Source organism: Balaenoptera borealis, assembly GCF_965194805.1.
Source record: "Balaenoptera borealis genome assembly, chromosome: 3".
In the NCBI taxonomy this organism is placed as follows: Eukaryota; Metazoa; Chordata; class Mammalia; order Artiodactyla; family Balaenopteridae; genus Balaenoptera; species Balaenoptera borealis.
Genome location: NC_138866.1, coordinates 148,309,607 through 148,323,160, shown reverse-complemented (window position 1 = coordinate 148,323,160; position 13,554 = coordinate 148,309,607). Strand labels below are relative to the sequence as shown.

The 13,554-nt window shown below is 44.7% G+C and overlaps 1 protein-coding gene across 8 annotated transcripts in view; it reads right to left on the bottom strand.

Moving 5' to 3' along the window:
* Positions 1-13,554, bottom strand: part of ZNF592 (zinc finger protein 592) — a 55,945-nt gene that overhangs the window by 21,756 nt on the left and 20,635 nt on the right. For 5 of the 8 annotated variants that reach the window (XM_082388277.1, XM_082388278.1, XM_082388284.1 and 2 more), the window contains one exon: positions 3,908-6,170. In XM_082388277.1, coding sequence (XP_082244403.1) covers positions 3,908-6,151 — 2,244 coding nt within the window. In that variant the 5' untranslated portion in view covers positions 6,152-6,170. Of the gene's footprint in view, positions 1-3,907; positions 6,171-7,076; positions 7,114-8,653; positions 8,765-11,659; positions 11,737-13,554 lie in introns of those variants that run through there. The other 3 variants (XM_082388281.1, XM_082388283.1, XM_082388282.1) reach the window with 3 other exon arrangements.

Below are 13,554 nucleotides of genomic sequence, written 5' to 3'. Positions count from 1 at the left end.
CAGAAAATAACAAATGTTGGTGAGGATGTGGAGAAATTGGAACCCATGTGCACTATTGGTGGGAATGTAAAATAGTACAGCCACTGTAAAAAACAGTATGGGGGCTCCCCGAAAAATTAAAAATAGAATTACCATATGATCCAGCAATTCCACTTCTGGATATATACCCCAAAGAACTAATACTGTACAACACAAGGAATATAGCTAATATTTTACAATAATTATAAATTTTGGAGTATAACCTTTAAAAATTGTGAATCACTATATTGTACACCTCTAACTAACATAATATTGTACAGCAACTATAATAAAATAAAATAAAATATTTGATCACACAAAAAAAGAATTGAAAGTAAGGTCCTGAAAAGATATTTGTACACCATGTTGATAGCAGCATTTTTCATGATACAACTGGAGGCAACACAAGTGTCCATCAATGAATGAATGGATAAACAAAATGTGGTATATACAACAATAGAATATTATTCAGGAAAGGAAATTCTGTCAAATGCTAAAACATGTATGAACCTTGAAGATATTATACTAAGGGAAATGAGCCAGTCAAAAAGAGACAAACACTGTATGATTCCATTTATGTGAGGTACCTAGAATAGTCAAATTCATAGAAACAGAAAGTAGAATGGTGGTTGCCAGGGGGAAAAGGGAGGGGAGAATAGGGGGTTGTTATTTAATAGGTTTAGAGTTTCAGTTTTGCAAGATGAAAAGAGTTCTGGAAACTGATTGCACAACAATGTGAATGTACTTAACGCTACTAAACTGTACACTTAAAAAATGGTTAAGATGGTAAACTTTATGTTACGTGTGTTTTTACCACAATTTTTAAAAATAATAGAGGAGGGACTCATAAAACACCATTTAAGATTGTTGGGGCATCAATTCACTACTGTGAAAACTGTTAACTGAGGGAAACAAATTTATCCAATTTTCCAACATAAACTGTATTTCAGGGTAACCTAATAGCCCTCAAGGAAGAGGAAAAGATTTTATACAGAATTCCAGCTAATAAATGAGAAAGAAATAATAAAATTTAAAACAACCTCCTGCAACTCCTAGTAAAATTACTGACTCAAGCAGCAATTATTAACGGCTGCTAAAATCATTAGGTAAAAAGATAGGAAACTTTATAAGGAAGGGATCTGAACATCACCAACCTAAACTCACTGATCAAGTTTAGCATCATTAAAATGGAGACAATCAAGCACATTGTGCCTCCCTGAAGTAATGAATTATGAAGAACACAGTATTCCCACTCCTCAAGACGAATCTAATCAAGTCTTCATTGCTAACTTCTAGTCTACAGATAAAATATGGGGTATAGAACAAATTAACTGTATGAGGAAGCAATCAGTCAAACTCAAAATTACCCTGAAAAATTCTCAGGAAGCAATCAGTGAAACCCAGAATTGTCCTGGAAAATTCTCAGGACACACGAACCAGTTTCTTCAACAAAGCAATGATGTGAAAAATAAGGGGGGGCGGGGGGCCCTTGTTGGGTGGAGTAGGAAGAGGTACTGCTCTAGATTGAGAAATTTCAAAGATATAACAAACAAACACAACACTTGGTCCACATTTGGTTTCTGATTCAAAACAAGCTCAACTGTAAAAAGACAATTTTGACATGAAGGGAAAATTTGAATATGAATTGTATTAGACAATGTTAAGGAATTGTTATTAATTTTGTTAGGTGTGATAATGACATACTTAAACAAAAGCTTAAGAACAAGAAGAAATAATCTCTCTGTGCTGACATCTGTCCAACAAGGTGGCTTGGAATGTAAGGGGAAGGACCCCTCCAGCCACTGCAGAGGGAGACATAAGTGGTTCAGACTCCCAGGAAGAAGTCAAAGGCCCAAGCATGCTATCCTACAGTCCCTCCAGCAGAGTGGAGCCCAACCCCACCCCACTGGTCCACTGCCTGCCCCTTATATGGCCTAAAGCTTGGGTACCATCTTGGGAAACCCAAAGCCAACAGCCATCAAGGTTAGATTTTGACCCCAGAACTCAAGCCCTCCCCTTTCCCTGAGACTCTGAGGCCACATTTATTGGCAGGAGATTTTGTGAGAGAACAGAGCTGGACTGAGAGAAGCCTGACAGCAGTCCCTCCCTTTCCCTCTGGGGGGCCCTCTTGTCCAGCTCCCACTGAAGGAGAATGACACAGAGAAGATGCAGGATGAGAAGGGTGCCAGCCTGGGATCCTACACCCAGACCTTAGCCTGCTCAGATTTTAAAAGGCGAGTGAAGAAAAGTGTGGGGGAGAAACCACAGGCACAGGCATCAGACCTTCACTGGCAAAGGTTCTGATCAGATGACCCAGAAGAAGTGATCCTGTCCAAGTCAACCATGCTGGTACAGCAGGAATACCTGAAGCCCCAGAGGAAAGGGCCTGGGGGGCCCACACTCCACCTGACTCATTAGAAAGAAAATGCAAACTGAAAGAGAGAAGGTGAAGATGGGAGGCAACAGTGACCTATGGCACCTTGCTGGCCCCTTGCAGGGGCTGCCTACTGAATTCCACCTCCTGTCTCTAGCCCAACACTCCCAAGGCTGGTCTCACTCCCAACAACTCCCTGTACCTCAAATCCCTTTGCACTTTCCCATACATTTGTTCCCTATACCTGGAACACCCCTTGCCCCTCCCCCTCCTCCAAACTCATCCTTGCAGGTCCAGCTCAAATGTCATGTCCACGTGGCACCCTCCCTATGTCTGGAACCACGAGGAATTAGTCCCTCTGAGGAACTCTATGCAACTATGTTATAAGCCTGTTTTCAGCCCAGTCTTAGCCTGCCGCACACTCTAGCAGTTCGGGTAGGGAGCCCTGCCCTTGCTGAGCCATCGTGAGCTCCTGGAAGAATGGTGCGACTTCCTCCTATGGGCATCCCTGCTCTTGACACAGAGCCTCTGTGCACACGGGCAACACTCGATAAACAAGGGCAGAGCTCATCAAGACACCAACAGGTGCGTGGGTCACTGTGAACTGAAGTAAAAAGAGCTGGTTTGCTTTCCTTCCAGGCCTCTGTGGCCCTGGCTTAGGGAGGCTTGGTGAGGGGCTGGGCTTGGCTAAGTTGTTAAGGGAGCCACCTGGAGAGGGAAGAGAAGAGCCTTCTGGAGGCCTGCTTCTTCAGAGCACCTTGCTAATACAGACAACCACTGACACACCAGGTGCCAAAGGGTGTTTTCAGCATGGAATGCCTTAAGTCACACACACACACACACACACACACACACTCATCAAGTTCTCATCAAGCATAACCAAGAATCAGAACAAGAGATAAGGGCAGCTGCTTTCTTAGTGGTGAGAACAGCGATAAGGGGAAGAGGCCCCAAAGCCTTTGACTCGGGGCCCACACGTCAGTCTACTCTCCTTCCACATCAACCCTGCTACTGGCCCTACGACAGCTTCCCCAAAGGGATTCTGCAAACACAGCTATGTCCACCGTGGGGCACAACAACTTGGTAAAGACAAGGTTCTCAGAAGTACAGACTGAGGCGCAGGGCAGTGATGCACGTACCTCTGCCCCCAAGTTCTTTGGGCACGTGCAAGGACTGTGCTGACAGCTGCCAGAGACCAGGGGACCATCCAGCAGAGCCCTAGCCCCGGCCCAACAATGGACCCTGAGAGCCCAACAATGGACCCTGGGAGCGGAGTGTCCATAAACACACTCGTTAAATCTTCAGGGTCTCCCCTCAGTTGTGGGCAGGACACTTTTCCCAATAAACACCAAGCACTAAATATCCAGGTGGGTCGCTAACCAGCAAGCCAGATTCCTCTTCTAGGGCTCTTAAGATGCCACACTGCCCCACATCAATGAGCTTCTCTCTCCATGCCCAGTCATGGAACCGTGCGAACCAGGGGCCTGACAACTATCACAGAGAGGGTCTGCTTACCAGCCCCTCGGTTTCCTCCGTCATCCTCTGGAAATGTGCAGCCATAGCCATGTAGTCTCGCATCTGCTTGTGACATTCGAGACACTTGATACTGTGCCGGATGAGCCTCACAGGGTCTGGGTAGAGCGGCAAAGCTGGAAGCGGGGGGCTGGCACTGCTTGAAGTGAGGCCGTGTTTGGGGGAGGAGGGGGGAGCCGGGGTTGCTGGTGCCATGGAGTTCGCAGGGGCCGACACGAACATTTGGTCCGCAGAGATGGGCTTCACAAGCAGCTGAGAGCACTGCATGACGAGCCCCTTGCTCTTGTGGTCACGGGCGTGCCGGAGCAGGCTGCACTTGTTGAAGAAGAGCAGCGTCTGGGAGCACAGTGTGCACAGCACCTCGATGTGGACGCTCCGCCGGCCGTAGTGCTGGCTCAGGCTCTTCTCTAAGGCAAACGCATCCCCACACTCCAGGCAGCAGTACCCACTGGCCGGCACGTGGATCCTGCTGTCCGCAGGCGGGCTGAGATTTGGCGCGTAGAGGGGCACGGGGTTGGAGCTGTGGAGGACCTTGTTGAAGACCTCCACAACCAGTGGGGCGGCCTTTTTCACCTGGTGGACCAGGGGCACCGACATCTGCGTGAGCTGTGGCTGGCTCCGCCTCTGTGCTGAGGACTTGGCCGTCACGGATGCGGCCACACTGTGGGGGACCAGATTCAGGTTGGCCAGGTGCACGGCTTTGGGCAGGAGGTTGGCAGGGGCCAGGGTGGATGCCTGCAGTGCTGTGCTCTGCTGCTGCTTCTTGCCCATCTGGGAGCCCGAGGCAGCCCCCTTTGGGCCCCGGGACCCAGAGCTGCAGCAGGAAGTTGAAGATTCACTGGCTTTTGTCATGCTCTCATCCCCCTTCCTGTCACCCTGGGGGCTCCCTGAATTTGTGCCCACCTCAAGAAAGTGCTCCGCCCCAGACAGGGCAGTGACCTCATCCTCTGGCACCTCGCTCGGGGCCTCAGCAATGGCGCTTCCTAGAGGTGACCCAGCAGGGGACTTACTGGGATCATCAGGGTCTGGCAGGATCCTTGTGACAGTCCGTTTGATTTCCCCTGATGATGTCTTAATGGTTTTGATTCTGACTTTGGGAATTGCTGGTGGGGAGCTAGCAGCCACAGAAGGGGAGCCTTTGCTGCTGCTGTCACTGCAGATGCTCCGAGGGCTGTCTGATGGCTTGATACTTTTTCTAGTGGCCTCCAGAGGGCTCCGGGGACTCTTTGGTGACTTGGGCATTTTGGGGCTGCCTTTGGAGCCCTCTTTTGTGGGCCCTGAGGGATCCTTTGTGTGGGTAGGCTGATCCTCCTTGGTGACACTGGCCACTCGTTTAGCCTGCAGGGCCACCAAGGCTGCAACACAAGAGGACAGCTTGGAATGAGCTGGCTTAAGACGCTGCCTAGGGGGCACTGACGAACAGGTACCTAGCTCCGAGGCAAGCCCCTTAGGCTCTCCGATACTGTTGCCAGGGTGGCTGTTGAACTCCAAAGCTTCCCCAAAGAATCGACTGGTATCCAGCTCCTTGTGGGGTTCCACTGTCTTCTGCCCACCTTGCTCGTCTTCCTGCTGACTCCCCAGGGGCAGGGGTTCTGGCTTGGGTTCTTTCTTACAAAAGTGATCAAACATATGCAGCTCTGGGACTGGAAACTTAGTCAGAGCCTCCAGGACCGGGCCCCCCACAGACTCACACCCAGGAGGGGGTGGGAAATAACTGTCAGAGTGCTTGGGCTTTATCCCAAACCCATTATCTTTGATGGCATCCTCGGGTTCGGGGCTGGAGATTGGACTGAACTGGTTAAAAGTTGGTAAGGGCTCTGACTTGGAAGGTTCCAGCTTGCTGGCGAAACTCCTGGTACTATCTCCATTCATGAAAGTGGAATCAAACTTCCCACAGTTGTGGCCTAGGTTGTGGGGATCTGGAGGCAGGTCCGAGCCCCGGAATCCATTGTGTAGGAGGCTGGGAGCAACGTGGTCTTTCTCCGCTTCAAATGACTCCTGGCGGCTGGTGTTCTTGACGATGACACTCACAGCTGGCACATCTGAGGCTGATCCTGAGTGAGACAAGGACACATTCTCATCCATACACATGCCTGGAGGTTTGAGGGGACTCTCATTCTCCTCACTAGGGGTCTGGATGGCCTCCTTGGCATCAAGGCTGGTGGGGTCTGGGATGTCAAAGGCAGCCAGAAGGTCATCAAAATCTGGAGTTTTCATATCCCCCATGGCTGGATGCTGGCAAGGGCTGTAACAGAAACAGAGAACAGAATCAGTGATCACCAGGATCCCACTGGGCTCTGCCCAGCATCATCTTCATCACAAACCCATCTCGCTAACACACATGCAGCCAGCACGCACATGCACAAATCCCCATGCTATGGGAAGTCACACACCTGAGTTTTACCCCAACAGGTTTCCAAAATGCTGGGGACATTGGGGGAGGAGTGGAAGAAAAGTTAGTATGTCACTAGTGACAAGCCTGCCTGGCAGGCTCTAAACATTAATACGTGGAAATTCCTGGTTGGTTGCATAGCCAAAAAGAGGGTACACTCACACCACACTCCCTCAATTTCTCAGGGAATATCATCACTCCATGATCATAAGCATTAGCAAAAAACCAATCACTCAGCCCTTTAAAAAAAAAAAGCATGGCTCAGCACCTCCGTTCTTTAGAAAACTTCTGATTCATATATGAGACTTGGCTATAACTTCTGCTAATTTACTCTTCGTAATTAATCATTAACTTTGTATAACTTGGTTTTTTGCTGCATGAATTCAAGCAAATCCAAAATGATTTGCCACTGCTAGGATTAAACAAACTCTAGCAGATTATATCATCCCCTAGGTGTTTTTTCTCTAGTCAGTGTCTGCTTGATTCCTTAATTTTCACCCCAAATCTGTTATTGGTTGGTGAATTGATCACTAAACCTGAGGGACAGGGTGACTCTCAAAGAAGCACACAGTTATCAAACTGGCCAGGGAATAGTTTTAGAGAAGTCCTAAATTTTATTTTAACTTAATACACAAAGGAAAGAAAATCCTGTTTCCTTCATGATCTGGAGAAGCAGCAGAGCTACAAAACTACTGCAAAGGAGGAAACCCAAGATCCTACGAAAGAGGCCTTCCCTTAGGAAGTTACTAAAATACTCACACTTAGATAAGACATGAAGCTGCTTGGCTCAAACCTGCTGGAAAGAGGAAGAAAAAACCCCACTATCTCCCTTGTTCAGCCCATAAATCCTGCAACTGCTTCAGCATCCCAGAGCCTTATTTGCTTAAGTATTTCCTACACCACGTCTGTACTGAAAGCCTCTGTGAATGCAGATTGACACAACTCTTTTAGAAAGCAGTACAGTAGCTGCACAGAACCAGATTAGGGGTAAATCCTTGGGTCCGGGAACCCCACTGCCAGAAATTTATCCTAAGAACAAAAATTCCCAAAAGCTATATGCAAAAGTGTACAGCATTATTAAAACAACACAAAAAGGAGACACCCACATACACACAAAGAATCTAAATGTCCAAGGACAGGGAATGGTTAAGTAACGGACAGACTATTACGTAGTTATTAAAAATCCCAATTATGAAATCTATGTAGCAACATGAAAATTACTTAGTATTAAGATTAAAATAAAAAACAAATACAAAAATGTTGTCAAACTATGACAATGTAAAACTAAGTATGCATTTGAGCCAAGATTAAAAGAGAAAAGTAATTTATGCAGGGTGGTGGGATTACTGGTGGGTTATTTTTTCACAACTTTTGTGTGTGTGTGCTGGTAGATTGTCTTTATAATTTTAAAAAGGGAAAATAAAGAAAAAAAACAAAAATTAGAACCACAGGGGAACAGCTGGCAGAGATATATCTATTGCCATCCCATGGGATCAACAGGCTTCCAGGTTTGGTTTCTTGTCCCACCCCACCAAGCCCCAACAAAACACATCTACCTTCTTAAGAGTTCTCACAGAAAATGAAACAGACTGCCCCATTGGGAAGATATCTAATTATGGTAGATACTAATAAAGTGAAATACCAGTTAACTAAATATGAGTTGGCAGAATATCTCCCTGAAACGAGATGTAAAGTTTCTGGACAACAAATGATTGTCTGGTGGAATATAAATGTTGGAGCCCATAAGCGAGGGGAATATACTGGATATCAGTGGAAGCAATCAGCATCCCAATACCAAGTGAACTACTATGCAGGCTGATCCCAACTATAAGGAAACACCTATGTGGTATTTGCTTTATAAGCTTATCTCCAACTCCCCCCTATCCCCCTTCAGTCTAGGAAAAAAGATTGAGGGAGAAGGGTGGAATAGATTGGTCTTTTTAAGGTGCTGGGAAAAGCCTGTGGGGGAGGAGGGGTAGTAGTTGGCAGTGTGTGCAAGGATTATCGAGAAGTCTACTATTGTTTAACTCCAAGTCACAGAGGCTTTGAGCAGAGAGATACAACATGAAAGTAATGACGTTCTCCACACAGAGAAATCTCAGGGATTGGCCAAGAATGGTCAGAGGTCAGAGCAAAAAGTATCTTTTGCTAGGAAAATCAGAGCTAATAAATGGTGTGGTAGCTCAACATCAGCAGCAGGAAAAACTTTTATAACCTTTGAATTTTAAATACCAAGGCTGATACTTTTAAAAGCCAAAGATCAAATCCTGTTTTCTATTTAGCCCTAGTAATGACAACCAAAATCAGCAGCAATCGATAACTGTTAAAAGACTTACAGTGGGGGACTTTCCTGGTGGTCCAGTGGTTAAGACTCCGTGCTCCCAATGCAGGGGGCCCGGGTTCGATCCCTGATCAGGGAACTAGATCCTGCACGCTGCAACTAAGACCTGGTGCAGCCAAATAAATAAGTAAATAAATATTAAAAAAAAAAAAAAAAGACTCACAGTGTGCCCAAGTATCTGTACTTCTTTAAATTCTGCTCTAAAGTAAGTACTGCATTGTTTATAAGTAGAAAGTAGAAATTAATCAAAATGTACCCTGTTATAAAAGCAAAGGAAAGGGACTTCCTTGGTGGCACAGTGATTAAGAATCCGCCTGCCAACGAAGTGAGAGAGTGGCATGGACATATGTACACTACCAAATGTCAAATAGATAGCTAGCGGGAAGCAACCACATAGCACAGGGAGACCAGCTCGGTGCTTTGTGACCACCTAGAGGGGTGGGATAGGGAGGGTGGGAGGGAGATGCAAGAGGAAGGGGATATGGAGATATATGTATACGTATAGCTGATTCACTTTGTTATACAGCAGAAACTAACACAACAATGTAAAGTAATTATACTCCAATAAAGATGTTAAAAAAAAAAAAAGAATCCGCCTGCCAATGCTGGGGACACAGGTTTGATCCCTGGTCCGGGAAGATCCCACATGCCGCAGAGCAGTTAAGCCCGTGCGCCACAACTACTGAGCCTGCGGTCTAGAGCCCATGAGCCACAACTACTGAGCCCGCGTGCCACAACTACTGAAGCCCGCGCACCTAGAGCCCATGCTCAGCAATAATAGAAGCCACTGCAATGAGAAGCCCACGCACTGAAGAGTAGCCCCTGCTCACCGCAACTAGAGAAAGCCAGGGCACAGCAACAAAGACCCAACGCAGCCAAAAAAGTAGAAAAAAAAAGCAAAGGAGAAACTGCAAAGAAAAAGACTACCAATAAAAAGTTCTATTCATCAAAAACCTGCCAACGCATAGTTAAAAAGCCAACAACCAAAAGGAATATTTGCAACATATGATAATTACTATCATTAATATCTTTATTAATATGTAAAAGGTCCTTAAAAAGTAGTTAGTAAAAGATAATCAACATATTAGAAAAATAAGCAAAAGTGATGAGCAGGCACTTAAAAAAAGAACAACCACAAATGGACAATTCATACATAACAAAAGTTGCAACCTCACAAAAAATTAGAGAAATACAAATTAAAATCATGAGAAACATTTTTGGCTTATTAAATTCACCAAAGTTTTACTAAACTAATAATCCCCAGTGTTGGCAGAGATGTGGCAAAATAAGCATTTTGAAAGTAATAGAAATTGATACAACCCGTCTAAAGAGCAATTTAGCAATACATACATAAGGCTCAATAATTCCACTTCCAGATATTTATCCTAAGGAAATAGAGATGCATGTGACAAAAATAATCATTACAGAATTATTTATAACAAAATTATTTTATGGGGCTTCCCTGGTGACGCAGTGGTTAAGAATCCGCCTGCCAATGCAGGGGACACGGGTTCAAGCCCTGGTCCGGGAAGATCCCACATGCCACGGAGCAACTAAGCCCCTGCGCCACAACTACGGAAGCCTGCACTCCTAGAGCACGTGCTCTGCAACAAGGGAAGTCACCACACTGAGAAGCCCACGCACCGCAACAAAGAGCAGCCCCCGCTCGACACAACTAGAGAAAGCCCGCATGCAGCAACGAAGACCCAACACAGCCAAAAATTTAAAAATTAAATTAATTAATTAATTAATAATTTTATAACAAAAAATGAGACACAACCTAAAGTCCCAACAATAGGAATTTGGTTCAATAAATTATGGTCTATTTACACAATTAAATACTAGGCATCATTATAGATCAATATTTAAGACTATGAGAAATGCTCCTAAAATGAGGAAAAAAGATACTGAAGTGTATACACAGTACAATCTCTATTTAAAACAAAAAAATTTTTTTACTATACATAGTTCTTATGAAAAAGGCCAGAGGAATACTCTAAAATGTCAAAAATATCTCAACAGATAATGAAATTATTTTCTTTCATTTTTATCTACATTTTCAAATTATTTATTCAAACGATTTATTTCAAATTTTATTGCTTAAGTAATTTTATTAAATTATATTTTTAACCCATGAAAAGAAGAAGAAATTAGGCAGGCCAAAAAATCTGAGGCGATTGGGGCTTCCCTGGTGGCACAGTGGTTAAGAATCCACCTGCCAATGCAGGGGACACGGGTTCGAGCCCTGGTCCGGGAAGATCCCACATGCCGCGGAGCACCTAAGCCCATGCGCCACAACTACAGAGCCTGTGCTCTAGAGCCCGCGTGCCTAGAGCCTGAGCTCCGCAACAAGAGAAGTCACTGCAATGAGAAGCCCGCGCACTGCAATGAAGAGTAGCCCCCGCTCGCCGCAACTAGAGAAAGCCCGCATGCAGCAACAAAGGCCCAACGCAGCCAAAAATAAATAAATAAAATAAAATAAATAAATTTATATTTTAAAAAAATTTGAGGAGTTTCTTACAGAGGACTCTAAAAATCACTACTATAAAACTCTTTAAGCACATCTGGCATGACTCAGCAAGGGACTGCCAGCTAGAAAATCGGTGAAGTAACTTAATTAAAATTAAAGGTGTACTCAAAATAAAAAGCTTCAGCATACACCAGTGTCTGCAACTTGCTGCAAGCAGCCAAAGTTGGAAAGAGCAAACCACAGACGTCTGCCTGCCTACCTTGCCTGGGGGCAGTCCTCAGGACCCAGAGGTGATGGCCCCTGCCCCATGTCCACAAATACCAGCCTAGGAACCATGGCTCACCCTGCAGAGCACTCAGCAGGGTTCACCCTGAAGCATCTGAACAAGCTAGATCCACGCATGGTGAGCTCACCCAGTGATCTAGAATGGCCTAGTCAACAGGCAAGGCAGGCTCCCCGGTTCTCTGAGCCCTAGGCCGAGAGCAAATTTCACTCAAAGGTGAGAAGGTGGAACCATGCTATGATACATACAGCCCCCTTGGGGGTGAACTGGCAGACTGACGCTGTATCCTCTCAGGGTAAGTTTCTATTCAGGGAAGATCTGGAAACTAAAACAAAAGTTACAGTGAATATAAATACCCAGTTTTTATTGCAGGGTCTACTAGCTGCCCAGGAAATTTTGCCAAACAGTTAAGTAAACATATAAACTAGGTGAGAGGGAGGGAAGAACACCTTAATTTTAAAAGGGCCTCATCAGGCCTAATTAACCTATTTGAATTCTTTGTGGGGATAAAAACAATATGATTATGGCAGAACTAGTAGGCAGAATTTCTAATGCCAAAATTCCACCAAAAAACAACAAACTGAATTCCATGTTGCATGTATGTTTGTCTTTATGTGATTGTGATTTATGGGAAACCATGAACGACGGTGTTTTTTAACCCATTGACCAGTTCTGGACTGGAGCTTGATGCTTTCATAAATTGCCTAGAATGATAGCTCCCAACCCAATGGGGACCCAACTTCATATCCACAGATGTGTTCGCAATGACCAGCCATTAAAAACACCACTACTGAATGAGACTCCATGAAAAAATTAATTTGAAAAGGAGGTCTCAATGCTTTGGGAACCAATAATCTAGCAGAAAAACATTAGGCTGTAAGATTCATGAGGGAAGAGGCTTATCTGTCTCTTCACCACTGCATTCTCCATTAGGCAGTCAATAAATATTTGCTGAAGCAATAAAACGAAACCTTCAAGACTGCAAATGGCCTAAAAGCTGTTCCAGAAATGAAAATGCGAAATTAAAAGACAAGTTCTCAGGAGGCTGTATGAATAGGCGAAATTATGGCAAAGGAGCATTAGTGAAAGCAAATGTGAAGGAACGTTTAGGGAAAAGCAATTCCAATTATACTGGAATGTATATGGTTATGGTTAGAATAATGGGTTCTAAGCTAAACTGTTCAATAAAGAAGCATCAGCTTAGACTGTTCCCTTAAGACACCATGTTGCATGTTTCATCACAAAAGGCCCAGAAAACACTGGGCATTATCAGAAAGGACACTGGAAACAAAATAAAACTTGTGATCCTGCCCTTCTTCACAACCACTCAGTGTCCACAGAGAGATATGCTGAGCAGTTTTGGCTCCCCACACTTTAAGAAAGATGTACCAGAGTTGGAAAAGGTCCTGAGAAATGAGACTGAGTAGATGGAAGAGCTTTCTAATGAGAGCCTAAAAATTAGAACTCTATTTTATTCTAGAGAGATGAAGATTTAGGGGAAAGGGGGAACATAATTAAGTATAGGTTTGTTCATCAAACCTCAAACACTAGAGAGCAGAGGGCAGCATTTTTGAAGTTTGAAGTAAATAAAAGATATAGACCAGGGGCTTCCCTGGTGGCGCAGTGGTTGAGAGTCCGCCTGCCAATGCAGGGGACACGGGTTCGAGCCCTGGTCCGGGAGGATCCCACATGCCGCGGAGCGGCTGGAGCCCGTGAGCCACAACTGCTGAGCCTGCGCGTCTGGAGCCTGTGCTCTGCAACGGGAGAGGCCGCGACAGTGAGAGGCCCACGCACTGCGATGAAGAGTGGCCCCCGCTCTCTGCAACTGGAGAAAGCCCTCGCACAGAAACGAAGACCCACCACAGCCTAAATAAATAAATAGATAAATAAATTTAAATTTCTTAAAAAAAAAAAAAAAGATATAGACCAAAACCAACAACAACAACAACTTAATCCATTAGTCAGAAAATATATTGATATTGTTAAAGGTAAAATATATAAATGTAGTAACATCCACACTTATTCAAATATAGAATTTTTTTTTTAAAGGCTCTGAGAAACTAAGAACGAGGAATTGTCACTAAATCCATGAGCTTTCTTTCCCTCAGCATTGAAGCCTTTGAATTTCAAATAACATTAAACT